The sequence below is a fragment of the Sceloporus undulatus genome, chromosome 1, assembly GCF_019175285.1.
Source record: "Sceloporus undulatus isolate JIND9_A2432 ecotype Alabama chromosome 1, SceUnd_v1.1, whole genome shotgun sequence".
Classification (NCBI taxonomy): domain Eukaryota; kingdom Metazoa; phylum Chordata; class Lepidosauria; order Squamata; family Phrynosomatidae; genus Sceloporus; species Sceloporus undulatus.
The window spans coordinates 17,759,992-17,787,133 of record NC_056522.1 but is presented as its reverse complement, the minus strand read 5'-3'; the positions used below and the strand labels follow the sequence as shown (position 1 = coordinate 17,787,133).

At 39.8% G+C, this 27,142-nt stretch overlaps 1 protein-coding gene across 32 annotated transcripts in view; it reads right to left on the bottom strand.

Moving 5' to 3' along the window:
• Positions 1-27,142, bottom strand: part of NRXN1 (neurexin 1) — a 1,287,750-nt gene that overhangs the window by 1,094,888 nt on the left and 165,720 nt on the right. For 15 of the 32 annotated variants that reach the window (XM_042451209.1, XM_042451219.1, XM_042451256.1 and 12 more), the window contains exons 3-5: positions 21,631-21,648; positions 13,220-13,249; positions 12,274-12,285 (exon numbers count right to left, since the gene is read on the bottom strand). The exons of 6 other annotated variants lie outside the window; for them this stretch is intronic. In XM_042451209.1, coding sequence (XP_042307143.1) covers positions 12,274-12,285; positions 13,220-13,249; positions 21,631-21,648 — 60 coding nt within the window. The remainder of the gene's footprint in view (positions 1-12,273; positions 12,286-13,219; positions 13,250-21,630; positions 21,649-27,142) is intronic. 11 more of the 32 variants (XM_042451228.1, XM_042451292.1, XM_042451386.1 and 8 more) reach the window with 3 other exon arrangements.

Sequence of the window (27,142 nt, the reverse complement as noted above, 5' to 3'; positions counted from 1 at the left end):
ATTAAAACTGTGGTATCTTGGGGCCCAAACAGACAGGCCAAAATAAAGCTGTTTCAGGTTACTGTAGAGGTATGCTGTTTAAATGGCACACACATCTTAAGAGGCCAGACGCTGTGCCAAAGCTGCGCTCCAGTCCTTAGGACTGGAGCATGGCTTTGGCATGGCTTTCAGCCTCTTAAGATGTGTGTGACCCAAAGCAACTTTATTTTGGCCTGTCTGTTCAGGCTCTAAGGCCCCATACAGACAGACCAAAATAAAGCTGCTTCGGGACACTTTGGAGGTATGCTGTTTAAATTTTTAAATGAACTCTCTTCACTAGACCTGATTCTGGGCATTTGAAAACTTAATGCTATGTAAAAGAAGGCACTTAAGTAAAAAAATATCAGCTTACCTTTTATCTCTCCATTTGAAAAATGAATAAAATGGAACAAATCGTAGTCTCATTCCAAGAGAACAGGAGAGATGACACCTATGCTAAAATGATTTATGGCCTTGGATGAAAGACTACTGGCCTTGGAAATTCCAAGGTAGAAAGTCACAAGGGTTAGCAGAACTGGGATGACTTCCAATAGACTTCTAGTACTTTTCTTTAAAACAAAAAAAAGTGTGTGTGCGTGTACGTGCACGCATGCACACACTTTGGTGTGTTCTCAAACTTTATGGTTGGTGATAACCCGTGATAACCCAAAGATCTGTGGAATGTGGCTGGGGAGTTGGGATAAAATATGAGTAAAATAAGAAATGCCTGGCTTAAATACCCTAAAGATACAAGAATCTGTCTGATCATGGAAGCTAAGCAGGGTCAGCCTGGGTTAGTACTTGGATGGGAGATTGCCAACAAATACCAAGTGCTGAAGGCTATATCAAGAGGAAGGAACTGTCAAAAAGACCTCTGAGTATTTCAATATTCTCCAGGATTCTCCCTAATGTTTAACCAGAATGTTCTAAAAGTATCTTAAACAGTTTATTCAAAAGCTTGAATGAAGTGCAAAAACAGTTGAAATCAGGGAAGAGGACTACTACCGGTTCCCAATCACCCTTGTGGTTTGAAACAGTACACATTAGATCTATTTATAAGATTGTAAACATTTATTATTTTGAAGTCCAATGAATAGCCTGCAATTTCTTAAAACGAAGCAGATGTTGGCCAGGTCAATGATCTTGATGAGAGATCATTTAGAATTTCATTGCCACTGATATATAAGTATTTTAAAAGTTGAAAAATACAGTGGACCCTTCTCATCTACCAAGTTTTGATGCCAGGCCCTGCAGTGGATGGGAAAAAATGAGGGAGCTCAAACCAATATTAGTCAAGGGGCAGTGATGTGCATGTGTCCGTGTGCCTGCAACTGTATGCCACCATTGGCTAATATAGAGTGATCCACATGAGTGCCAATTCATGTTTAGCCCACGCTCATTGCATTCACATTTCTGTTTTATAATTATGTATTTCCATACGTAACAATCTAAATACCCTAGAGGCACCAGATCCCAACCAATCATGGAAGCTAATCCGAGTCAGCCCTGGTTAGAACATGGATAGGAGACTGCCAATGAATATCAGGAAATGTAGGCTATATTTCAAAGGAAGAAACTTGCAAAAACATCTCTGAGTATTCTTTGTCTAAGAAAATTTCATAAAATGCATTGGGTTATCAATAGACTGCTACTTAAAAGCACATACACAGAGACACATTTCTATGTATCTGTGAGTGTATAGATTACAAGGGTGCATTAGCTCTGCTAGCTTCCTACGCATACCAAAAAAAGAAACTATATATGACAAAATTGCTACTGTGCCAATATCTTTTTGAACTCAGAAAAATGATTCTCCATCTTTCTTCATACGTGGTGTAATGATCCCTGGGGTCCCTGTGTTCTTGGCCCTTAGCCCTAGTGTATCCCTTTAATTTTCTCTAGAGTCTCCTGGGTCTCTGTTCCCGCTCCCTGCTGAGCTGAATGAGACTCCCTGAGATCCTCAAGTCAAGCTGCCACCACCCAGTGATTCTACAATGAACTTCCCTTAGCATACATTGGAACTTGCTAAGGATTTAAGTTCCTTCCCTTACTAACCTGGGCAAGCAACAACCAAGCTAAGGCACGTGTACAGAGACAGCAGATACTTTTAAAGAAAGTATTTATTCCAACTAGACAGAATAGAGCAATGAGGTATCATTCATGCAAAGTCTCCGTGCCTTGCAGGTACTGAATGCATAGTTACAAGATGTTCATTTCAGGCAAGTCAAAAAATAAACATAACAAAAGCCTAGACACACTAACTAACACATTTCTTAAGCTACTCACACAGAGATGGGATTTGCCATTCTTGATGGGGCTTTGGATGCAAGGAGCTGGCTCCCATTGCCTAGCTCACACTTCACCCCTTAAGCCTGCCCTCTTGGTACAGGCCCAACAACTGGGCTTCCAAACAAAAGAAGACCAAAGACCACATGGTCTTAGAGGCCTTTTTAAAGACCTCTGTTGGAAGGTTCTTGAAACTCCCAGTCCTGCTCATCTGATTGGTCAGTTGGGCCTTAAGTCAGCTATGATGTAAGTTCTCATTAGCATGTACCTCCCCCCAGCTTAACCCTTTGTTGTCTGAGAGAAATCCTCAAAAGACTGGTGGGCCAGTCATTACACAACGTGAATGTGTTTTGCAAATTTGCACAGCACTTACCAGTTCTGATTATTGGTTCCACATATTATTCTGAGGAACACAGTGATACAACCATGCTGCCTGGCCATGAGATGAAATATCATAATATATATTTCGAAAATTTGACTTAGCCAAACTGCATCATGTGTGCTGCAATATCCATTTTATCTGTATTTATTTATTGTTCCCAACACTGTGGCCATGTTGACAAAATCTGCATAACCTCCCCTTGGACTCTGTTTCTTGTATGTTTGTTCATCAGTTACACCAGGGCTGCTCTCAGTTTCTGCACATTTAACAGGACCTCTGTCCACACAGCTGTGTGTGCATAAAAGACCCATGTGATCTTATGATGGTCAGGGATTTGGCCACCTGGCAAAATCTCAATCCTCTCTTCACTCAGATTCAGTGTATAATAAGCAGATGGAGTTAAGAGTTAGCAAGCTTTCCATGCCTTTACCTACTAATTGCTAGTTTGGATATTACTCTCTGGGGTTTAGGCACAGCACACACTTATGATAACTTCCTAATGGTTAGGGATTTTTTCCCATACCTCTCTCCATGCATCACTCAGACTTGGAGATATTTTTCTTGTCTTTCTATGTCCTCTGTTAAACCATGTATTTTATTATATATAATAATGTGTAAATAGAGCTACTTTAGACAAGGAAGATTCTCTGCTCTGCTTGATTCTGCTTGACTCTGTGTGTGAGTCCGTGTGAGACACAGAGAGAACAGTTGTTATTCAACTTCTGCCATGCCAATCTGATTACATTGCTTCCTTCCTAAGGTAAATTGAATATGATCTATTGCCTTTCTGAAAGCCTCACTTTTTGCAGACCAGGTTGGGTATCGTGCAGTGGTCATGCACTATGAACTGTCATGATCACAAGCAAAGTGGGGATAGAAAGCATATTATATTGGAAAGCTCCCATATCGCCAGTATTATAGAATCATAGAATCATAGAGCTGGAAGAGACTGCAAGGGCCATCCAGTCCAACCCCCTGCCATGCAGGAAATCCAAATCAAAGCATCCCTGACAGATGGCCATCCAGCCTCTGTTTAAAGACCTCCAAGGAAGGAGACTCTATCACCCTCCGAGGGAGTGTGTTCCACTGTCGAACAGCCCTTACTGTCAGGAAGTTCTTCCTAATGTTGAGGTGGAATCTCTTTTACTGTAGCTTGCATCCATTGTTCCGGGTCCTGTTCTCTGGAGCAGCAGAAAACAAGGTTGCTCCCTCCTCAATATGACATCCTTTCACATATTTAAACAGGGCTATCATATCACCTCTTAACCTTCTCTTCTCCAGGCTAAACATCCCTAGCTCTCTGAGTCGCTCCTCATAGGGCAAGGTTTCCAGACCTTTCACCATTTTAGTCGCCCTCCTCTGGACACGCTCCAGTTTCTCAATGTCCTTTTTGAATTGTGGTGCCCAGAACTGGACACAATATTCCAGGTGGGGCCTGACCAGAGCAGAATACAATGGCACAATTACTTCTCTTGATCTAGACACTATACTTTTATTGATGCAGCCTAAAATTGCATTGGCCTTTTTAGCTGCCGCATCGCACTGTTGACTCATGTTCAACTTGTGGTCTACTTGGACTCCTAGATCCCTTTCACATGTACTTTCATTCAGCAATGTGTCTCCCATCCTATATCTGTGCATTTCATTTTTCCGCCCTAAGTGCAGTACCTTACATTTCTCTATGTTGAATTTCATTTTGTTAGCTTTGGCCCAGCTTTCTAGTCTATTCAGATCATTTTGAATGTTGATCCTGTCCTCTGGAGTATTAGCTATTCCTCTTAATTTGGTGTCATCTGCAAATTTGATAAGTATGCTCCCAATTCTGTCATCCAGGTCATTGATAAAGATGTTGAATAGCACTGGGCCCAGGACAGAGCCCTGTGGGACCCCACTGGTCACTTCTCTCCGGGATGAAAAGGAGCCATTGTTGAGCACCCTTCGGGTTTGGCCAGTCAACCAATTACAGATCCATTTAACAGTTACTTTGTATTATGTTAACTACAAAGCCCCTGAGAGTGAAGGAAAGGCTACTAAGCCACAAGAAATTTTCACCAAAATATTGCTGGCACATATTTTGCTATCCCATATGAGTGAACTGCAGTCATTCACTTCTGTGAAAACAAACAAATAAAATGATCTATTTTCCATATTAGAGCTGGAGGGGAGGGCCGTGCAGGGCAGGGTGAAGGTGCATGTTCCAGTGCAAAATTTGTTCCTTGCATCTAGTTACCCAAATCTCATTTAAGGAGAAGTTTTGCTCAACCATTCATCTTGTTTTTGTTGTTTTGAGTTGTGTGTTGCTGTTTGTTTTGTTTTTAATCCCCATAAGAGCTAATGTACTTGTAGTTTGGCCTTGTGATTGACAGCATTGCTATCTCACTCAGATTTGATGGACTGGCTACATCTGCAGTGACTCACATAGCAGCAACATTGCAACTGGGGAGAAATGGTCCTAATTCTTCCTTATTTAAAGATAAGACCATTCTAGCTTTGTATTGGCCTATGAGGTCTGAGGCAATGATAAATTAAAGACTGACTGATTCCCACCCACCTCCATGAATCTACCAGCCTGGCAATTGATGTCACTTCTTCAGACCACTGAAAGGATTTATCTTAATGATCCCTGCTAAAAGAGATAGGGATCATTAAGATAAATTCTTTCAGCAGTTTGTTTCTCTGCAACTAACTCTTCCCCCCAAGGGAGATCAATTTGATACCTTCTTTATTTTCTTTCATTCTACAGAAAAATATGCTTTATTTAACTATTTTGGTGTGTGTTTAGTTTTGTCACATTCTCTGTTTTCCTTCTTCTTATTCACTGACTATTTCAGTTTGCTGCTAGGATTGATTTTAATTTAAGCAATTTATTTGAAATGTTATATCTGCAATTTAATGGTACACTGACATTTTTATCTGCTTTTCTTGTTATTGTAGTTAGATTTTAATGTTGTTTGAATGACTTGTTGTTGCCTCACATTGATTTTATTTATTGATATTAACATGTATAATCCAAAAAAGGAACCTCAAAGCAATATACAACACACAAAAGACATAATTAAAAACCAAGTAAAAACTACCCACATAGACAGTAAGATATTTGAAACAGCTGAGAAAATATAAGTGACACATGAGTCTGCAGCAAAACAAAGAAACTTTATGAATGCTACACAATTTGATGCAGGTTCAGGAAAATTAACCAATAGTGAAAGTTCGAACTCAACAATATGCCATCTCTAAGGGGTTTGATGGCAGAAATGCCCTTCTGCCAGCAGAACTCTCCCCTCCCCCCCCCCAGTTAATCTCAGAGATCTTCCAAGAAAGCAATGAACTGGTAGAACTGCTGTGTAGGCTAGGATGTGCTGCAGAAGAGCCAAAAAGGGGGGGGGGGAGTAGACAAGGGATGGAAAACTAGAGGAGCTGAATTACACAGGATCCAAACCTCCATCAGCTCAGAACAGCCACAGTGACGATACAAACTTTGGAAAGGATGGTGATAGCCATAAATAATTGTCAACATCCCTGACCTGAGAGTTTGATTTAACACAGCTTCAGTTGGCCCAGTGTTGGCTCAGCTAGTCCTTGACCATATTGGCTAGTTAGAACTGCACTCTAAAACACATGGTTTTCCTAAATGATGAAATATTAGTCAGTAAATAGCCTCTGAGATAACCTTGAATTTCCAAGTTCCAATATCCATGGCTGTGCCAGCTAGACCTGATAGGAGTTGAAGTCAAGGAACTCTTGGAAGACCACAAGCCATCCGCCTTTGACCTAAGGTGCCTGCACTCCTGCAGTAATGTTTGGGTTAGAATCTACTAAATGTTTGTGCCAGTGCAATGGTAGCACCTACTATAATGCTAAATTGGCTTTGCAGCCAAGGAAGGAGCACTTGAAAATGCTTCCTTTCATTTTTCCCTTCATTCCTTTCAACCCCATACATTTCATTTCCCATTCATTAGTGTCATGATAATGTTATTTCTTTTTCATTACTGTTTCATTCGTTTTTCATTTCTCACTCATCCAGTTTCCACACTGATTACCACAAAGACCTGATGTCTATATAATTTTGGCAGAACATTTGCAGGTGTTACACTATTCTCTGAAACCAAACTGATTGGACAAAGGACCCTTATTGTAGAATCAATAAAATAAGAGGTAATACATCCTCTAAGCTTCTCATTGTTGAAAGCTTCAGGTTTAGCATTTTCTTGTCAGTTGCAGAGCAACCCAAGAACTTTCTTCCTAAGGAATACTCCTTGGATGTAACAACAACTATCAAATCAATTTGCTAATCAATGAAGTGTAATGCTTCTTCTCAGTTTCAAGAGATTTCATGTCAGCTTCTCCCTCCATAAGAAAAAAATTTACAGGGTTTTCTAAATAAATTTTAATAATAATAATAATAATAATAATAATAATAATAATAATAATAATAATATAAATTGGATAAATGATTTTTGATTCACTAGTTTCTCCCATTCATTTCTATATTTGCATTTGTTCCTCATAGATATGACTACTGTGCATTTGTTTCATTATCCATTATTTTAGATGACAAAAATATAATTGAAAATGTATCTCCCACAGATGTATTTTAAACTGCTATGGCAAAGCCCCAGCATCAATGCTAAATGTTACAAACTTCAGTATCAAGCATGCAGGATGGTGTAAATTGAGTTAGCATAAAATCTATTCATGGATTTGCCTCACCTCCATAAATATTTTTAAGAACAATTTCACAGATACATCCAAACAGTAGCAACAAGTGGTAACTTGCATGTGTAAATTCCACCAGAACACTCATTGTCATAGACAGAGCTTGTTCATGTTGCCTAACATCAGCTCAAACCATAAGTTGTGAAACCCATAGTAATCAAGTAATGAGAAGTAGAAATAGCAAACAACATACACATATGTCTGATTCAGCCTATTACTATGGAGAAAGCCTGGCAGAAGAATGTTTTCAAGTGATAATAATATAATAAGTGAATCAAAATGTAACTGAAGGCCAAGAAGGTGATACTAAGTATATGGGAACCCATTCTTGGGCACTATCCACCAATGACGGTTAGCGGTATTAAATGAAAAGAGCTTTCAATCTGACACCCACCCTGTTCCTCTTTTGCTATACAACCATGTATGCTGCACATTAATATTCCCCATTTTTCCCTTCCATTCACGATCACAATTTGCAGGCAATATACACTGTCGATAATTCTCTGCATCACATATTCTCATATCAAAAGAATGCACATAAGCAAGGGAGCAAAATGTCATAAAAATAGGCCAGCCAAACTGAAAATGACCCTATCGGGCTATTTTAGCAGGACCGTGATTCATATCTTTATTTGCTACCAAATGGGAGCACTTCTCTGTGTAACTTCCAACCTGACATTTCCAGCAACTATAGGTGTCAAATAATTAGTCTAACTAGATATCAGCACAAAAAACTGCCTCCCCTCTTTTCCCTATAGAAACCACATTAAATTTTCACAAGACCTGCTGCATGAGTAGTATGGTCAATAGAATGATATTACACTGGGAAAATATTGTTACATAATGTACTCAGTTGATGAATTCAGTGGACCCTTGGCATCTATTGGGGTTTGGTTCCAGGACTCCCTGTGGATATTACAATCTATGGATGTGCACGTCCCATTATATACAAAGGCATAGTAAAATGGTTGGCTTTATCTAAAATGGCAAAATTAAGGTTTGCTTTTTGGAATTCATATACTGTATGTTAAAAATATTTTCAACCTGTGGATGGTTGCGTCTCTGGATAAACAATCCATGGATATAGAGGGTCGACTGTATAGGGCTACAACCTTGTCTGAATGAAGCTCATTGGAATCCCACCAATTTTGACAAAATCTCAGCACTTATGCCAAACCCTCTTTATTGGGCATTTCCAACTAGAAGATGAATTTAGATAAGGGGGAATGAGGTTGTGCTTCTGGTCTTGATCCAAAACTGAATCCACCACTGACACAGCCCTTTAAGCACAGATATCTGCACTGGAGCAGCTATTTTCATTCTTGAATGTGCATAGGCACTCCATGCAATCTTGTGCAGGGGTCAGAGTTACATGGAGCAGCACCCCAACATATTCCAGTAAGGGCCAGCATGTGCCATGCCCTTTGATATTTCACATAAGAAAAACAAGTGACCAAATGTCACCAGACTATGTTCAAGATGGCATGATGAGGAATACACAAGGTAGGAAAGGCTTCAACATTTTGCAGTTGCCTGAGCCTACTGGGAAGGGCAAGGTTTTGTCCTCTTCTCTGCAAGTCCCCTATGCTGGGTTAACTGCATGCAAACTATTTTTGTACTTTGAACTCAGTTTTCAGCAATGGACATAAGCTAAAGAAAAAATAGGAAAAGTAGGAGGAGAAATTGGGACATTCTAAAATTAGTTGCAAAAGTAAATGGAGGATTAATCAGGAATGTCCATGCCAAACTGGGAAAGTTTGAAGGCATGAGGCACTCCTTTACAAACATCTACATTAGACATAAAGGGTGCGTGGTCAGTAGTATGTATGATACCAGTGTGACGGGGCCATCAAACTCCTCCATGTCAGTGTAGGCCTTCTACACAAAGATGCTGTGAAGAGGTCTTAATTTTTTCCCATCTATATCAAAAAATCTGAGTGGGCAACTGCTGACAATGGCGCTTTACAGAGCGCCCAAAAAAGGTTGCTCTGCCGGCACCCATGATTGCTGCGCCAGGGAACCGCAGCGGACAAACCGCGCAGTTCCCCGGCACAGCAAAAAGAACCCAGAAAAAGTGGGTTCTTTTTGCGGTGCGGAAATGATGCCGCAAGGCGCCAATGGCACACTGTGGTGTCATTTCCATGCCACAACATGCGGACACTAAGCATCCACGACGTCAAAATGGTGGTGCCCATGTGTATAGGTCACCGCCATTTTGTACTTTTGGTGCATGTGTGGAACGCACCAATGTCTTACAATTTGTACAGTTGGGAGCCCTGGTGGCACAGTGGTTAATTGGTGGTACTGCAATTGGTGGTACTGCAACAACATTGTGAGCTCAATCCCAGGCAGGGCTCCAGGGTCCACTCAGCCTTGCATCCTTCCATAAGTTGGTAAAATGAATACCCAGCTTGTTGCGGGCAACTGGCTTATACATTGTAAAGCCCTTAAGGAGTGCTAGTTCACTGATAAGTGGTGTAGAAATGTACTTGCTATTGCTACAAAGCAAGGAACATAATACATGAAATATATGTTTTTTGATTGGCAAGGTTATTTCTAAGGGACTGTTGGCGGGGGGGATGGAGTGTGAACCAAGAATAGAGATGCAAGTATTTCTCTTTTTGGTTGTTATCATAACTGTTGCAGAAATAGTGACTTTCAACAACTCTTATAGCACTTTATATGTCAAAATTAACATCCCACTCTCATTCTAAACCTATTATCACAGACACTCAATGGGGATATGCAGCTACCATTTTAACTTTTCTGTCACTGATATTTCAAGATACTAAAGTAACATAATAATCTTAAAAGCTTTATAATAGGAACTAGTTGTGGGAAAGAGGTAAACATATGAGAGATATGGTGGATCCATTTCACACCTTGTGTGGAACTGCAGGACTATTGTTACTTGGGAAAGAGCAAATTAAGCCTGTAAACCCTGTGTTTGTATTCCTGAAGAGATCCTTCAGGGAGTAAATGTACAGCTTAAACTTGTGAGTTATGTTTTAATATGTACATCACCATAATCAGCTGGTGCTTTGAATTTTTCCATCAGAAGACATTTCTGAATGTGTTTACATGATAAATCACCACTTTACTTGAAAGTGCTGTCATTTTACATGTGGATTGTATCCAAAGTAAATAAGCAAATATCTAAAATTCACTGTTCAGTAGGATCCAGAAAGCAAAAAGCACCATGATCGAGCTTCCCTACAGAATAAAACACTTGAAATAAGAAATCTGAAATTAGTGATTAGCGATTCATAATACACCTAGTGACATGCAATGTGAAGTAGGGAGGAACTGAAAATTCCATGCCAATGAAATTAAATAGACAACAATAATTTTCTTTCTAACCAGGATGGGCTTTTCCTTCTTTTTTTCCCACCATTTGGGCATGTTAATCCAGAAAGGAAGACCTTTAAGTCCTGCTGGTTTCAACAGTGCTTCATTTTCCCATTCAAACCAATAGGATAAAAGTGATTAGGCCAGATTATACGTTTCAATGATTCTGCTGTGTGAAATTAGTTTGAGACTTACCAAGGCAGCAAGGAGATTCCTGGGTTGATTTGGTCTTGCACCAAAGGTAATATTCACATACACATAATCTTAAGGCACAAACCAAACAACCACAAGATAGTTTTTTGTGGGTTTTTCGGGCTATGTGGCCATGTTCCAGAAAAGTTTCTTCCTGACATTTCGGCAGCATCTGTGGCTGGCATCTTCTCCGAAGATGCCAGCCACAGATGCTGGCAAGACGTCAGGAAGAAACTTTTCTGGAACATGGCCACATAGCCCAAAAAACCCACAAAAAACTATGGATGCCAGCCATGAAAGCCTTCAACCACAAGATAAACACTTTTTAAAGCAGAAGCCCCCACCCGCACACACTCTTCTGGTTCTCCTATCTCCTTTTTCCCACTCATGTTTTGGGCAACACAGAAAGCTAACAACGTACCAGGAAAAGTCACAGACAAAAGTGTGGTTGAGCTCTTGTAGCAGTATTCAGCTCTAGCTGTACTCAGACTTACACATCACTGCAGATGACCCTGGATCAAGCTTCTCCAGACTGTCACTATCTGGTGGCATTCTGCTCGAGGCTGCCTCTGACAGATTCATTTTACATTTTGCAGGGCACTGAGAATAGAATCCATACCTTGGAAAGGTGGCTTGAGGTCATCTTCACTTCTCCAATACCTGCCTTCGATCGTTCTTCCATGTTGTTCCCTTAATCCTGGAAAAGTTACCTAATGGCCCAGTGTCCTCTCTGCCCCCTTTCCCTTCTGAATCTCTTTACACCATACATTTAAATCTGTAAAGCCATTCCCAGAGCATATAACAGAGTTACCTCATCAGAGGTGCCAGTTGCTACCGGTTAACACTTGCTTTACACTTCCGCCAAATCCTTTTCTTTTCTTTTGTCACTCTTACATGTATAGTTGATAATTTGTAAGGCCATTGGCAAAGAAATGTGCCACCTATACATTCTGTGCCATATCTAGCACAACAGTGGTGCAACAAAGCATTACATAAAATAGCTATAATTATTGCTATACAAGGCATTCAACTTTCCTTTAACTATTTGGAAGAACAATTTTCAGTCAGAAAGCATGGAAGGAAGAATCTTCATTGCTTTCATTTTTGTTGTTGTTCCTTACCTTAAGTTCCATGAAATATTTTACTATATAAAAAAGTACCTACCTCCCATGACCACAATGTGTCAGTACTATATATATATATATATATATATATATATATATATATATATATATATTTGCATCACTCAGACATACTTAGAGTACATAGGTGGCATTCAACAGAAAAGAAGGGAAGGTAGGCAGGAAGGAAGGAAGAAAATAATGTAGTACCTTTACTTTTACCTATGGATTTGATGAAATGGTTCCATGAAGAAAGCATTGCCAGACAAAAGAGAGAAGAAAGAAGAGAAACAATAGTGAGAATCATGTGTGTGTAAATGTGAATGTCATCACAATCCAAAATATGAGAAGAGACAAAGCATGAAACATGGAAGACAAATGGAGATGTAATTGGGATTGCATTGTAAGAATGGCTGCTTTCCAGTCTTCAGGGCCATGCAGTAACACATAGAAGAAACTCATGCTTCATTTTCAAATGAGTGACACAAAACTGACAGGAAGACCAAGGTGGAAGGGGTTACACAGGGTGATGGGGGAACATCACTAAATTCATTGGCTTGCAAAATGTGTTCTTAGCATTCCAGAAGCCAAGAGCAAGTGCTTTCTGCATTTTCCAAACAGCCATGCATTAGTGCCAAGCAGGAGTCTTCTTTTTCTTTTTCTGGGTACAAACTCAAGTTTCTGGATACAAATCTATCTGAGGAGTGCATTTTAGTTTTGTTCATGAACATGTTTAAACATATAAACGTTTCCCAGTCAGATTCTTAGCTCGTTCACCTCCATTCCCCTTTTAAATGTTATGGTATTACAAAGTAGGATAGAGGAGAGAGTTGAAATCGGGAACAAAAGATCTAGGGAGCAAATCAAACAAAACCAGTATTACATAGATAGAGCTATTCATATATTATATATATTATATATATGTATATATCTAGAGAGAAAGATACACATGACAACAACAAAAGGAAAGAAAGAAAAGGAAAATATGACTAAGATCATGTGCTTATTAGCAGCCCAAGACAGCTCACAAGCATTTGGCCATCATTTGCTGTGATGGATTTCGAAGCAGCTACAGAAAAAAAGGAAAAACAAAACAAAAGGAAAACAAAAGAAAAAAAACAATGGAAGCAGAGTGGAAAAGGAGCAGAACCCATACCTTGGTCGCCCATCATCAAGTGCGCCAGACCTTAAAGGGAAACAAGAGCACAGTCAGCAATGAACAAGGGTGCATGGGAAGGTGGTATCGTCACAGTGACATTTTTTCTTTTTTCTTTTATTTTTTGCAACAGGCATATGTCTCCTGTGAGATGTTTGCATTACACTGGAAAATTAAAACAGCATTTTTCAACCACTGGTTGGAATGCTTTTGGAGGTGGGAGTGGGGCAGTTGGGCTGCTATTCTAACACAGAGTAATGCTGCACTGTCCAATTCCTTTTCTAAATAATAAAGTTGGACTGAAGACAAAAATAATAATACAAAGAAAATGATTTCAAGGTCAATGAATTCCCAGACTGTTTTGATCTTAATCTTGTAAAAAACTTTGATTGTATCATTTCCCTATAAGGACATTTTGTCCTCTAACTGCCAAGTAATTTCATCCCCCCATCCTCTTAATTCTTAATTCCTATAATTCTGTCAACAACCTGAAGAATGGGCTGGGTCTGATCTTTTTCCCCTCATTGAAAATGAGCGTTTCAAATAATTAAATAAAAGATTTCCTCTATTACATTGAAATGATAATGCAAGGGATGTCTCCTTATTTGTGTGAAATGTTCCAGCAGAATAAAGTCTGTTCCTAGGTATACAACGTATCAGGCATCCAGCAGACAGAAGCATGTAACAATATAAATTGTAACTCAGAAAGAAAACATACAACATTGTGGTATTAAGTACCTTCTCCAGTTTAACATGCTTGGCACTTTAAGTACATTGGGTTTCTTAATTAAGGTTTCCTTTTTCAGATTGTAGAGACCTGCAACTGAAATTATTCTATGCATAGCAACTTCTCAAAACCATTAAAAATAATCCATGAAATAAAAGCAAGAGAAGTGATGCAATTTCCTCTAAAATACATCTGAGATATTTCTTCTTATGTCCCCTTAAGTAGATCTTTAATTTGACTTTAGGAGCAAATAGTAATGGCAATTAACTTTAGGGGGAAAATCCCTGAGGACATCATTTAGAAACAAAACAAAAAGCATACTTCCTTTCTTCTGTGAGGGAGGAAGTGCAATATTTCCCATTTTTTGTTTTAATATTGGTTCACACAAGCAAGGTGTGCAATTAAATATGTTAAATTTCATTGAAGATAAGAATCTGAAACAATACCATGAGATTTATAATCCACATGGAAAATCAGGCACATACATAAGACATATAACAAGGGTCCCTGAGGAAGAAGAATTTCAAATGTAGAGAATTCATACTTGAAATTCATAGCTTCATCTTATCAAATGTTTGAAAACAGAAGGTTTTAAATGATATAGCAAGTGTTCATTACATAAAGTACTCATTTTATGGCATGCACGAACAATCCAATGTTGGCCTCCTTTTCAGTTGGTGTCATATCTTGCATGTTTTATTTAACTATTCATCCTGTACTCTGTGCTTAATGGTAAGTTCAATTTTTACAGTTGGCCCTTGGTATCTGCAGGGAATCTGTTCAGCCCCCCCCCCCTCCCCGGCAGATACCCAAATTCGTGGATGGTCAAGTTCCATTGTCCCCAATGGCAGTGCATGCATGCAGCTGCACCATCATTAGGGACAGCAAAACTTCAATGGCAGTGTGTGCACATGGCTGCACCATTAGGAACAGCTCCCATTGTCCCCAATGGTGGCACAGCCACATTAGGGACAACTGGACTTAATGGTGGTGTGGCCACATGCATGTGCTGTCATTGAAGTTCTGTCCCCATTGGGAAAAATGTGGGCTTGTGTCTGCAGATGCTTGAATCCGCGAATGGCAAGTCCATGGATACCAAGGGCTGAATAGATAAGATGGAATTCACCTCCATGTACATACTTGAAAGTAAGTTTCACTGCATCTTATGGAACTTACCACAGTGTAATGAGGTTTTAAGAACTGCAGCTCAATCCTAAGCATATTTACTCACAAAGATGTCCCATCAAGCTCAGTGGAGCTTATCTGCCCAATTCAACCTAGCATTGAGGCCTTTTGAGATATCGTATTTATCAGTTTCTTTGTTATGAAGACTTAAAACTGTCTTTAGGATCAAAAACTATATATATAGTGGCCCTTCCCATCTGTGTGTGTTTGGTTCCAGGGGGCCCTGTGGATGGGTAAAAACACAGGAGCTCAAGCCCATATAAGTCAATGGGCAACAAAATGTGCACACCTGTGTAAGCATGTCCATGGGTGCATGCTGCCACTGCCTAATATAGGACAAGGTGGTCCATGGCTAGCCTACCAATATGGTGAGCCCTCTGTACAAGGGTCTCTAAGCCAGAGGGTCCTTGTGAAATCAGACCTCCTAAGGGGGACTTCTGTCTCTTTACTCAGAAGAAGACAACAAAATTATGTGGACCCTATGTTACTCTTCCAGGGACCACAGGCTCTCTCCCTAAAGCAACTTACAGTACACTTGTCTTTTAAAAGTGACCTTAATTGTAGCTAAGGAGATTCTGTAAATGGTACTTAATATTAATTTGTGGCTTTTGGTTCAGTTCAATCCCAGGCTTTATTGCATTTAGCCAAAAGCCATTACAATTTAGCAGACAGTTCATGCATTTCAAAAAGTCCATACGGTGGCAAGAACTAGAACATTACTGGAGTCAAAAAATTGTTACTTCAGTGTTGCTCATTACTTTGAAAACACAAGCTAAGACACCCTTCAAAAATAAAACAAAATTGATAACAAACAAAATAATTGCTCTTGTTCATTGGATTAAAATAAAGAAATACAATAAAGTAAAGTAAAGAAAAGATTTTAATAAAGGCTCCAACGAACTGCACTGCCTTAAATGCAGTGGTTATGTTGATTCAAAATCTCCTATGCATATAAGCAACACAAGCACCACCAGCCATTTTTTATCTGCTAAGTAGATAGAACAGTAACACTGTGACCTGCATATAGTCCCATGAGAATGTATTCTTATATATATGTTTTATCTATTCTTATGATAACTTATGTTTTATATACTGCTGGCTAATTAAATGTTCTTTTTGTATTGAATTAGTAGTCTGATGGCCATATGCAGGAAATGTTCTAAATAAGTAAATTTAGGAAACATCTGGATTAAATCTTGGTTTATTTCTGTAGAACAATTTTGTTTCAGTATGCCACATCCCCTCATCATGACTGAGGCTCTAATGCACTGAGTGGAAGAAGGCAGAAAGCAAGAAATTGTTCCAGCAACATTAGCAATGATGTGCCATTGGAGAATGTCTTGGCAACATAATTCCTGATAATGGCAGAGTCTGCCAGTAGCCTGATCTTGTTAACCACCCTATCTGCATGTACAGATGCTAAAACTCAATTGTATGGAATACACATTTTCCCCCTAGTTTGGGTTCAGAACTGCATCACAACTTAACTATGCCTTTTTGATCCAAGAAGTAAAACTGTCTAAATGTCCTGCATGCGGTTTGCAGACCATCAAGCCAAAGGTAGCCCATTAAACATATATTATGGTCCAGGAAAGACTTAAATCCAAACACACTCATTTGTGCAGTCCCATGATGGAATCACAAATTAAATATGTAACCAAGCTTATGCTGGGCTTCCATACGTGCTTGAATGGGTCACAATTTATCCACCAAATTAAATATTTATCCTTAATCAAAGTGTGAAAAGTAGAGCCCTGGTACTATAAGTGGTCCTAAGGTTGCTTTTGTGGAGTATGACATAAATCCAATGACTAGCCATAGATAAGGTAGATTCAGTGAATCACTGAGATTTGTACAAGTGTTGTTTCCCCAGTTGACAGTTGGTTCAGTAATACTTCTCTAGCTGAGATTAGCAAGTGGATTAAGGTCGATGACTTCTCTGACTTTGTTGGGCGACCCTTTGATTGTCAGCAAAAGGAGGATGAATTACTTCTCCTGTAAGACTCTGGGAATGTCATGCCCAGCCTGGAAGATGGCTTGGAGGACTCAGAGGATGAGCTAGAGCCTCTGGGATCTGAACCTATAATGGAGGAGCCAGAGCCCCAGGGGCTTGAACCTGTAATGGAGGAGCCAGAGGCTGGCCCTAGTTCTGCTGGAGCAGAGTCTATGGCCCCTCCAGAGGTTCAGCAGTCAAGTTTGCCTGGTGCCGAGGCTGTGGACATGGAGGAGGATCTGGGCAGTGTGCCTACCTTCAATGAGCGTCGAGCAGAAAGAGAGGGCCTTCGAAGATCTCGGAGGCTTTATCAGAAACGTCTTCGTAATCAGGCACAGCTGAAGGCCAGCTCCTTGCCTTCTTAAGCACCTGGAGCATGTGTGGTTCTTTGCCAGTGGATATCTGACTCTTTTAGAGGAAAGACTCTGTCTCTGGCTCCTTGGCTTCTTGTCTTGACTACCCGGAAACTTGACCTTGGACTGCTTTATCTACCTGCCTATCTGTTACCCTGAACCTCGGACCGTCTGACAATTCTTCTGGTAAACCCTTTTGGTAAAGCTACTGCAACTCTCCAGGACTGAGTAGCTTACACTGACTTTGCTGTGCTGGGAGGGGATTGTTTGTTTGAAAACTAGCTGTCTTATCAGCCCTTTGGCTGCTTTCCCGGACAGGGAATGGTAACTGAGGGGCTTGACAGACTGCCCTGAAAGGGCAGGCTGGAGGTGCCTTTTTTTTACTCCTGAGGGACACTGCAACAGCCAAACCATGCAACCCCCTTCTGCGCCAAATGTCATGAGTGCACTACTGGTGCACTGTTGCCTGTCGATGATGCAAGTGCGGCGCTGCAACATGCAGACACTGCACCATGCTTGCGTCATCATGGCAACCCCTATGTGGACGAGGCCATGCCATGATGGCGCTGCCCTGCACGATAGGGCTTCGGAGCGTGCGGTCGCTCCACAATCCCGAGCCCTAAAATCAGCCCCAGACTGCTGCTGAAATCTCTCCCCTCTCCCTTTGCTGCTTAACATAGAAAAATACCCCCCCCCCCTAAAAACAAACAAGCATTGGGTATCTTTTCAATTTCAGCATTGTTCCTTTTGGGAATAAATTCCCAGAGAGTTTTACAAAACCAAAATTGGCTACCAGAGCCATCAAAGTGGCTCATTCCTACCCTAGAGTCTAACATCAGAGCAAAAAAGGAATTGTGCAAATGAGTCCAGACAGGCTGATGTGTGCAGAATTGCGCATTAGTACTTTCAACTGATTTGGGGTGCAAATCATCATACATTGTTTTTCATCATGTGCCTCCAGCTCATTGGCCAATACAGTGCGCTCGTGCCATGCACAGACACATTTTACATGACTTCCAGCTTACATGAAGCTGCGCGGGGAGGAAAACAATGGTGCATGCATCTATGGCACTCACACGCCGTGCCGCCACATGCACACGCCTCATTTCCTATGGGGCTCGAGCATAGGTGGATTTTCCCTTGCGCGGGAGGATCTGGAAGGGATCCTCCGAGTAAAGGGAGTGCCTACTGTGCTAGGTTATGCCTGATTTTTTAAAAATCTCCTCATGCCCCAAAGGGCCAATTCAGTTAAGAAAATTCTTTCTTAATAAAGGCAGTTCTTAGTTATTCTTAATTAAAGTGCGTTCATGGAGTGCAGTGAAAGCACAGTAATACAGGTCACCTGAAATGCTGATTCACAGCACACTTTATTGCACTTTTGGAAGGCATTTCTTTTTATTAAATCATTGGCAGAATTTTGTGCAAACAGCCATGTCTTCCTCCAGAACACATTTGAATATGAACCACAATAACAAAAACTCTGAATGGAAATGTAACTACCCCCCCCCCCGCCCACCCACAAAACCCTCCTAGAAATCCCGAAATCTAAAACAGGCTTGCATAACTAACGAAACTTCAAGCATAAATGCCACCTTCACAACATGTTTGGGCTCCACTGGAAGACGTAAACAACATCCTAGTATTGTTGGCTGCCTGGGAATGTAGGCTGATAAAGACCTACATTCAGAGTTACTTTTGTGGCTGCAACAGGAATTTTTCCTCATCCCTTCCTTCTCCCACCTTCTGTGCCACCAAAATACCTACTCTGGAGTAGAGATGAAAAGATACTCATAATTATTCATTCCCAGGTGTTGTTGTTGTTTTTTAATGGTTTTCTGATGGTGAAAAACCCCTCCCTGGGGTTTTGAATATTTGTTCCTGGTATTCAGCATTCCAAATGGTTGTGCAGACGTTATTCTGCAGAAGAAAATCTAGATTTTGGGCAGAAAAAATATATTGTTTGGTGCAAAGGGAATGAGTTTTCTACACTCAAAATATTGTTTTTCACTGCAGAATAATTGCTGCACAATACTTTGGGAGTATCAAATATGAAGATAATATACGAGAGGAGTATTCCTTTCCTTGTGCAGTGGGGAGGAATCTACTTTATTTGTCCTCACAGGAGAGGATGAAATAGTTGAGGATTTCCATCCTTACTCTGGAGCAGTGATTCCCAAACTTTGGTCCTTCGGGTGTTTTGGACTTCAGCTCCCAGGAGCCCCAATAAGCTTGGACAACAGTCAGGATTTCTGGTAGCTAAAGTCCAAAAACATCCAGAGGATGAAAGTTTGGAAAGCAGTGCTCTGTTAGGATTTTGTTGTGTGCCTTCAAGACGCCTAAAGTGAACCTATCATGTGGCTTACTTGGCAATATTTGTTCAGAGGTGTGTCTTTGCCTTTCTCTAACTTGTCCAAGGTCACTCAGTGGGTTTCCATGGCTCAGTGGGGATTTAAACCCTGGCCCAGAGTCACAATCTAATGCCCAAACCACCATACCATGCTGGAGGACTGGTCAGCCCAGTTCAGCAGTTTTTTAAGACATGGAGTGGGGGGAGGTACAAGAGGAAAGGGGAACTACCTTCCTCTCAGTACCACAAACAGAAACAGTTAGAACAGCAGGAAAATCCCACTTGATCCTGGGCAAATTGCTTTCAACTTGGTGGTTCACAAACTGGGAAAGCCTAGTCTAAAATTCTCAGCAAATTTCCATAAAAATCTGGGTTATTAAGAAAGTACCTACAACCTGTGTTTGCCAAGATATGTTACAAAACCCATACACACTTCAACAAATAAAGATTATACTTACCAACATTCAGGCTTGGCCATATTACGTTAGTTTTCTCTCCTTTACATAGCTTACTTAAGGAGATTTATTATATAGTATACAACTTCCTTCTTGCATTTTGACAGAGGAGTTGACTAAATGTATAAGGGAATATGGGCCAAATTGAGTGTATTTTTAGGCCATATGGAATTATGATTAGGTTTGTAACATTAAAGAGAAAGAATCTGTTAATGCTCCTGAGATCTAAGGCATGTCAACTCTCTTACATGAAACTGATAAAGATGATATTCAGTGCTAATTGGTTAATGAACAACAACTGAACAGTCCCCTGAACCTCCTAAAATGTAGGGGTGTTTGTTAATTAATTTGGAATTTCTTCCACCACTTTCTTGATGGATCACTCTTTCTGCCTCTCCTCTTCCCCATTTAGTTTAATAAAACAGAACGGACTTCTTTCTGTAACAGGTGGATGCTGCTATAAGAGACCCCTAACCATAGTATAATGATGCAACTCCCTGACAATGGCTACAAGGCCAGAGAAGCATTCTGTGGTGTTCAGCTATTTTATTCTTTTCACTTCCATCAAAAACCCTATAAACCAGGAAGCTCCTCAAAATAAATGCACAAAAAGGATGGCATACAGTCAGCAGTCTATCCATGCCACAGTTGGAACTGGACTGTGTGTTCTCCAGCATGGCTTGTTCTTAAAAATTAAAAGAATAACAAAACAGTTTTAGAGATAGGAGTGAGAGTGATATTGATATTACAAGGTGCTTTGTAGTTTCAGTAGACCACTAAACCATTTAAAATATAGCATGAGAAGTATCTTTAAGGAAAATTAAGTTAAAACTCTTCTGGACACCATACAAGCCCTTAAGCACATCTGGAGGAGCTTACTGGATTGTTGCCATAGTTTGCAACTTGGCATAACAGCCCTTAGTAGGTCTGCATTATTTAAAAAGGTGAATCATTAGCTTGTTTCACAAGATTGCCAGCTTCACATGTCAAACACAGCAAGTAAATCAGACCAACAAACTGATAAGATTGTACAGCAGAAATATGTATATTTGAGGTTCTTCTATTTCTCTTTGTGTTTGTGGGTCATCATTACTGCAATAAAGATGACCATTAGAAATGGCTTCTGCTCTCCTTGATGAAACCAAGAGAGTCTTCTGATTATAACAAATTATTTCAAAGCACATGGTTATGTTAAAACATCAACATTCCCATAAGGAAAGAAGAAAATCAACTTACCATTTTTAATGACAAGATGTACCCTTATAAACATTAACCAGGAGGCAAAACACTAAACAAAAGGGATAGGAAGGGGAAGAAAAGAGCTTAGGGAAATAAGGTAGAAAGCACCCACCTTCCACATAGTTGTCTTCTGAAAGCACATAACAAGGAGGGAGAGAAAAGGGAAAAAAAACATTCATTAAGCAGCATGCAGACTGGAACTTGCCTTTGCATGTGAGCACCATGCAAGGCACAAACACCACATGCATGTGATCCATTGCTAGTATTCAAAAGGGAGCAGGTAGGGGAGACCAAAAGCATAGGGAAGCAGTGTTTGTTCTGTTAAAATGGGGGGGGGGGGTCCTGATTTTATTCAATATATGAAACAGAAAGAAAGTGCAAAGAATTCTGTTTGCTAAATGGGCCTGTGAGATAACTAAAAGTCATCCATCATAGGTTCCTGAGTTAGTAAATGATTTCAGGCAGTGCCGTGGGTGCGTCAAGTGGGTAATTTCTTAAAGGAAGAACGAAAACCAAGAGAAAGACAGAGATGCTGAGAGTCAAGCTTGGATGGAAGGAATACCCTCTGGGTTAGAACCCCTTCCCCTTAAATCCCACATAGGTGAGAGGTTGATTGGGACCAGCCAGTGGAAAAAGGAGTAGAAAAAATCTATGGTAGAAAAAGCTCTTGTTTCAAACAGTCTCATTTACTCAAATTATATCTGACTCTTGAAAATAGGGTTATCATCTGTAAAGCATACCCACAAACATACTAAACTACACCAAACAGACTCTAAACCCAACTGAATCTTTTAAAAGAGTCAGATGTACCAGATATCACTTTTTTGAAACATTTATTTTCATGTCATGAATTTGTATGGGGCAAGTTTACCTGCAAATTAAAGATGCAGAAGGCAATCTAGCTTTAAAAAGAAAAAGAAGAAGAAAAAATAGCAAACCCCCTCCCCAATTTCTTTTCTGAGTTTTGCAAACCCCTATCTAGCTCAAATTAGGTAGTATGCTGGTATAGCTGCTCTACAAGCTCCTTTTGGTTTTGTACTGATGTAGAGGCCATGACATTCGCCCACCTCCACCTCAACCATGAGAATTGTACCCTGATGAGGATGCTGAGAATTCTCTGCTATGGATGTCTTAACGTACCCTCAAAGAACTGCTATAGATGCTGATCCCTATGAAAAGGAAATTGGGGTCAAATCAGTTTGCACCTCTCACAAAGATATGCCACGTAAGTTGCTTTCATGCTTTAGTGCTTTCTTAAAGTGGAGCTGCCACTGCAATGACCAGGTGGAGAGAAGGACAATTGAAGGCAACTGTTTCATAACGCTGCAGAAGATGTAGGTTCAACAGGTCACACAGCTTGTCATATAGGTGGAAAAAGTCCCACTTATTCACATCTATTAAAAATCTAGGTCTTCAGGTGTGAGTAGATTCTTTCAAACTTTATCCCTGGTATCACCTGTCCTCTATCAGCAGGCACCAGTCCAGGGGATTATCTAGTGCCAGTAGCTGCTGGTTGTAAACTACCATTGTTGTTTTTTGCATAATGTTTTTGATGCAGCAAAACAAATCTTTACTCAGTTCATTCTTGAACATGAGAAGGGGGGCCCTCAAAAATGTCTTCTTGTCTTTTTAAAAGTATTTGTGTAATTTTAGATTGTTTTTCATATTTGAAGATTTTTTTGCAAAAAAAATGAAAATGGTTGTATTATTTTGCTTTTTGATAAAATATACAACACTGGTACTATATATACACACACACACACACACACACACACACACACACACACTACCTTTTTTGCATTGAAAAAGCAACATTATTTTTTCTGTAGAAATGCCAGTTTTTTTTTTGTTTTAATTACTGCTTCTGGTGACAAAAAAAAAAAAAAAAGCATTCTTCACTTGTGTGATACAGTAAAAAAAAAAAAAATCTCATGACGACTCACTTTTTGTTTCCCAAATGGGGGGTAAATCTTAATCTTTTAAGACACCCATTTTCATTAAAGTTGAGAAAATGTATGGATATTCTTTCCCTTACCCTGAATTACAGTTGCACCAAGGCTATTGCATACCTCTCTGTTAACTGTGTGGCATAAAGGACCCATCAAACCCAGAGGGCCTTTCTCAGACCCCACCGCTGTTAAAGGACACTGAATATTAGTGCCAGGATTCAGGGAATCTCATAGTTTCTCTGACCCTTTCTTTATCTTATTGGTTGGACAACATGCAGTGTGGTTTATATGTGTCCCCAAGGACATTTTTGCCACCCCATATCCACCTGGTTTTTGGAAGTTTTGTTTTACTTGAAATACCAACCCTCTAGGGCCAATGGAGCTGCTTTTTGGGGCATGGAGAGCTCTTTTTCAATATCTGGTTCACTTCCTGGTTTGACAGCTTCTCTTGAGCCTCAGACAGTCCAAGGGCTACCAATAATTTTGCAAAATTGACCAATGCCTTTTAGAAGGGATTGGGCAGCTCAGTTTATTTTAAAGTTTAAAATGGTGGTGGTTTGGGGGGGGGCATCTATTCACCTGACCTTCCTTGCGGTCAGATGAGCAGAGTGCATGACTCAGACAGTTGCTCACCTCTCCTTTATCTTTCCATTTTTTTCTTTCATGATGGAGGTTTTGTTTTTATCATTTGCCTGTTACACACACACACACACACACACACACACACACACACAAAACAGCATCTGGAACGTTTCCTGTATATGCTGGATGCAGCTGTTAGAAACTAAGATGTTCTCTATAAATATCATAAAATAATTGGAAGCACTGTTGCCTTCTAATTTCTCTCTCTCTCCATATATTTGTTGATGGCTGTAATTCTAGTAAACAGGACAGCCTGGATCCTTTGTAACAAGTCTGTGAAGATCATTAGCACAAATGAGCAACAATTAGAGAATGAAGCCTAATTATATTAACTAACCACATAATCTGACATTTCACACCATGGTAACCATTTCACCCCCATTCAAAATCAGTAATGATTTATGTAGATTTATGACTTAAAATAATTTGGGCTTATTACAAAGATGGGGAGATAACTCACCAATCCTGTAGAATTTCCCCATGGACATACTAAGTGATTAGATTAGAACTATGCCAAGTGACGTGGTCTGAAGGGCATGGAGCTAGACACTTAAACCTGAACAAACTGTCTGCAACCAAGAGTTGCATCATTCATACACACTTTCTTGGGTATTTCCCTTTCAGAAATAACCATGGCTGAAACCCATCAAGCTTATTTGGGGGCAAAGCAAATTCTCAAGAAAACAGCAGACGTGCTCCTGAGGTAGTTTCTCTTATAACCACCTACACAAGAAAACTATGTGGCAACTTTGGAACATCTGATGGAAGAAGCTGGTCTCAAATTAACTTGCTTGATGGCTTGCTGCTTATCCAGTCCCAGGCAGGAACAAATACTGTACAGAAGGCAGAACACAACCCTGAATGATGCATGGCTTGGTGTGTGCCAGAGAGCAGGCCTTCAATATAAATGTGTGTCAATTGCTGTCACAAAGATCTCACTGAGAATCATATCAAACTTCCTGAGCTCCATAGATGCAACAAAAGTGGGATTATTAAAATGTAAATGTATATATTATTCTGTCATTAATCCATTTTTGGAAACTGTTTACAGTTAGTTGGGGGTCAGCAGATCAAAGCTGAATTCTGAGAGAAGATTGATATGATATCAGCATGAATCTCAAGTTTCTGGAAGCTTGTTGATTGCCAGAATGGTGGCTTGGCTTCATAGACTTGCCTGGGATTATTTACATTTGACCATATAATCATATTCCAGTATTGTTTATATTCTATGGAAAGAAGCAGTCAGCTAATATTTGGTGATGTTTGTTAAATTGTGTCAGTCCCAGAAAGCAGGTTCCAAGGGCAACTTCAGAGCTGGGTTACTCAATCAAAGCCTAGGCAGGTATAAAAGGGGACTTTGAATTATTTTCTTGGTCTCTATTAAATATTTAAATAATGTAGTCTCTTATTCCTGAGTACATAAGACATTTAAAACAAAATTATTTTGTGGATTAAAATCTTTGAATCCATTTTTGAGTCTGTTGCACTGGCTTTCTACAAACTGCTCTACTTGCAAGAACCGTTTCCAGATTCAAAGTCACAGAGAAGGTAATAAGAACAATTTTGAAACTGACTGTCCTAACCTGAGAACATCTGTTCATTCACAGGAATGATGCTACAAAGACTCTGTTCTCTTTAGAGATAAGAAACTACACACATGCAATAGAAGAGTGAAACATGAGCTTTGTTCATGTGTGGGTTTGACCTGTTTGTGTAACTGAAACCTCTGAAACTGAAAATACTACTGCTGTGAAATAAAATTTGTTCATCAGAAGCATTGCTGAAAGTAAAGTGGACAGAAAGCAGTTCTGTTTTTCTGTGGATCCTTTGGCCAAAGATTATGTATTATATCTTCCTATCCAAGTTCAGGGCTCAATCAAGTTCCATGTCCTCCTCAGGGGATATAGTGGGGTTATTGTCTTACTCCAACCCAATAAATCAACAAAGAGGCAAGGACAGAGGCACTGGATGTGAAGTTTTTAGAGCTATCTTGCAGCTTCTTCTAAAATGCTATCCAAACCATGACAGTTACTACGTCCAATGTATACTATATACTCCCTTGTATTTTGACATTGGACCCTGAGAGAGACTTTAGATTTGAAGTATTATTTTGGCATATCTGTTAGAATGTTTTTTATCTCTTATTTATTGAACTGTTTTTATGCTGAATCTAGTGTTGAGGGCTCCTTTCAAAAGGCAAAATAGAAGATGATTGACATATGAATAATATGTTGATTTCCATATTTGAAATTGCATGTGGTCATACCCATAAGCGGCATGGGAACAGAATGTGATACATATACTTATTTTCTGTACTTGGATGCTTCCTCCCACTCCACCCTGAAGAACCCTCATCTGATCTGGAATTCTAAAAATGTACTAATACTTACAATTTCTTGAATAATTTAGAAATACAGAAGAAATAATTCCTTATAATGAGTCTCCTAGTGGTGCCTAGTGGCTTCTGTGTCTGGTCTGATTCTTTAAAGGAGCTATCTGAAATAGATTCAGAACACTGAATAGCTACTGTATGCAACCATTTACCCATCTAGATCAATATTGTCTGCACTAATTGACAGAAGCTGCCCAGAGTTTCAGACAGGAGATCTTTCCATTTGTATTGGCAGATGTCAGAGACTGAATCTAAGATCTTTTGCATGATAAGACTGCTTTACCATTGAACTTCACCTCTGCTTATGATTTATAAAAAAAGGGTGGTGGTGGGAATTATGGCTATTTATAGGCTAAAAATAAATCATAGTCTAAAAGCAAATGCGAAATGTAAAAGTTGCCTATGACCTACATTTAACACATAACTGAGCAAAAACATAATACAGTATTAGATATTATTTCCAGTTCTTGTTCAGCTGTATGTTAAATGGTGGTCATAGGCTCACCTGCCAATTTTTATGGCTTAAGTTTGCTTTAAGGCTACAATCTGAAGCAAAATTGTGAGTATGCATGGTTAGAATCAGGCTGCAAAATATCCCCTCTCCATATGTGGGTACATCTTCAGACACTTCATTAGACTAT